The 2,012-nt window shown below is 35.9% G+C and overlaps 1 protein-coding gene across 1 annotated transcript; it reads right to left on the bottom strand.

Annotated features, from left to right (window-relative positions):
• Positions 1 to 417: 417 nt before the first annotated feature.
• On the bottom strand, positions 418 to 1,681 carry LOC100672002 (olfactory receptor 10AG1-like). Its single transcript, XM_064289077.1, has one exon. It carries the CDS (start codon positions 1,426 to 1,428, stop codon positions 418 to 420), a length of 1,011 nt encoding a protein of 336 aa, XP_064145147.1. The 5' UTR covers positions 1,429 to 1,681.
• Between the last annotated feature and the right edge of the window lie 331 nt (positions 1,682 to 2,012).

Raw genomic sequence — 2,012 nt, 5'->3', positions numbered from 1 at the left:
GGCTGAATCTAACCACAGGGGCAGAGAAAGGAAACAAAAACATCTAAAGGAATTGGAAATACAAGAAAAAATTATGACAGAGTATGATCCTAATTCCTAAATATAAAAAAAAAAACCACTCGATTATCTTTCAATGTCTTATTCGGACAACCTCTTACCTTACCTGCTAGTAGTGAGAGGAAAGCTTGATCCTCAAGATTAGATGTTTGCAATTCAGTTTACTTGTGGTTTGATTACACAGAAGCAGTTAATTCTATGAAACAAATGCCCCTTGACATAATGTGAGATTGTTAACACACTATTAATTATCTTTATTTAGGACTGTAGAATCCAGAAATAAAACTGTATGATTTTTCCTGTTGTGTCTAGATGACAAACATAAGCAATTTTTCTTTTCCATTATTTCAAGTCATTGCCTCATGTTAATAACTTAGGTAGTAATTTCTTCAGTGCCTCCATGACGTCTTTGTTCCTCAGGCTATATATAATGGGATTCATCATAGGTGTCAAAATGGCATAGAAAAGAGAGAGCAGCTTCCCCAGGCCTTCAGATTGATTTGACTTGGGCTGTAAAAAATTGATAGCAGCTGTTCCATAGAATAAGACTACAACTGTCAGGTGAGAAGAGCAGGTGGAGAAGGCTTTGGCCCTCCCTCTGGCTGAGAACAATTTCAGGATATTTGAGATAATTTTGCCATAGGAGGTAACAATCAATGGAAATGGAACCATGAAAAACACCACAGCAACTATATAGACCGCCACCTCATTCACAATTGTGTTTCCACAAGCAAGCTTGAGTATTGGGGGGATGTCACAGAAGAAATGGTTAATTGTGTTAGACCCACAAAAGGACAGAGAGAAAATCTGGCATGTTTGCCCAATTTCGACTGGAATTCCACTGATCCAGGAGCCAGCCACCAGCTGGATACAGACCCTGTGGTTCATGACTACAGGATAGTGCAGGGAGTTACAAATGGCCACATAGTAGTCATAGGCCATCACTCTCAGGAGCAAACACTCTGTGCCTCCAAATATAAGAACAAAAGACATTTGAGTAGCACAGGTCAAAAAACGAATATTTCCTTTCTGGGTCCAAATATCCCTGTGCATTCTTGGGACGGTGGTTGTTACATAACGTATTTCTAAGAAGGAAAAATTGCCAAGGAAAAAATACATGGGGTTCTGGAGAGTGGGGTCAATTCTTGTTATCAGTATTATGATGCTATTGCCCAACAAAATGATCAGATATATGGCTAAAAATATCCCCAAGAGAATCCACTGTAAATTGGGTACATCAGAAAACCCCACAAGAACAAACTCCATAATTGTAGTATTATCAGATTCTTCTGCTTTTAATTTGCTTTCCGTCTGTGGATATGATAAATTCAAGATGGTTAGTTCATTCACATTTTTGAAAAGCATTTTCATTTTGTTAATTAGAAAGGGGCATGAATAATATGTCCCTTAAATCAATTCCACCATCACTGTGCTCCATTTCTAGGAATGTGATTTGAAAGTTCAGCAATGAACTGACATGCTATTAAAATCAATTCACCAAAGAAAATCTTGGCATATCTTATTAAACTTGGATTGTAGTGATACTGGAGATACTGAGAAGTCTACGCTGTTATTTAGAGCTGATTTTGCAGGGAAGAGTTTGGGTTATTTTACCCCAGTAAGAGTGGTCATTTTCTATTGTTCATGAGTTTTTCTGTGTTGATATCCCACTCCAAATTTTCTCAAGTCAAAATTTTCTTTAATCTTTTCTTTTTTTTACCTAATTATTCATTAAAAATTAGTTTTAAGACTTTCCTTTTACAAGACTCAATTTTCTTAAACTAATCCTTTGTTACTGAGAAATAAATGTGTGCATTATCAGCACCCTATTTTCTGTATCCCTTCCATTACTTACACAAAATATAAGAAAATTAAACTCAGCATACTGTTCAATAACTCTTATTCAGTTTATGACAAATATTAATTAACCTTCAATGTAATCAAGAAATATGACC

This window comes from Loxodonta africana, chromosome 7, assembly GCF_030014295.1.
Source record: "Loxodonta africana isolate mLoxAfr1 chromosome 7, mLoxAfr1.hap2, whole genome shotgun sequence".
NCBI classification, from domain to species: Eukaryota; Metazoa; Chordata; class Mammalia; order Proboscidea; family Elephantidae; genus Loxodonta; species Loxodonta africana.
This window is presented reverse-complemented; position numbering and strand designations above follow the sequence as displayed.

What these genes read in the sequence shown, in the direction of transcription:
- LOC100672002 (XM_064289077.1), bottom strand. Translation starts at nt 1,428, where the DNA reads ATGAAAATGCTTTTCAAAAATGTGAATGAACTAACCATCTTGAATTTA.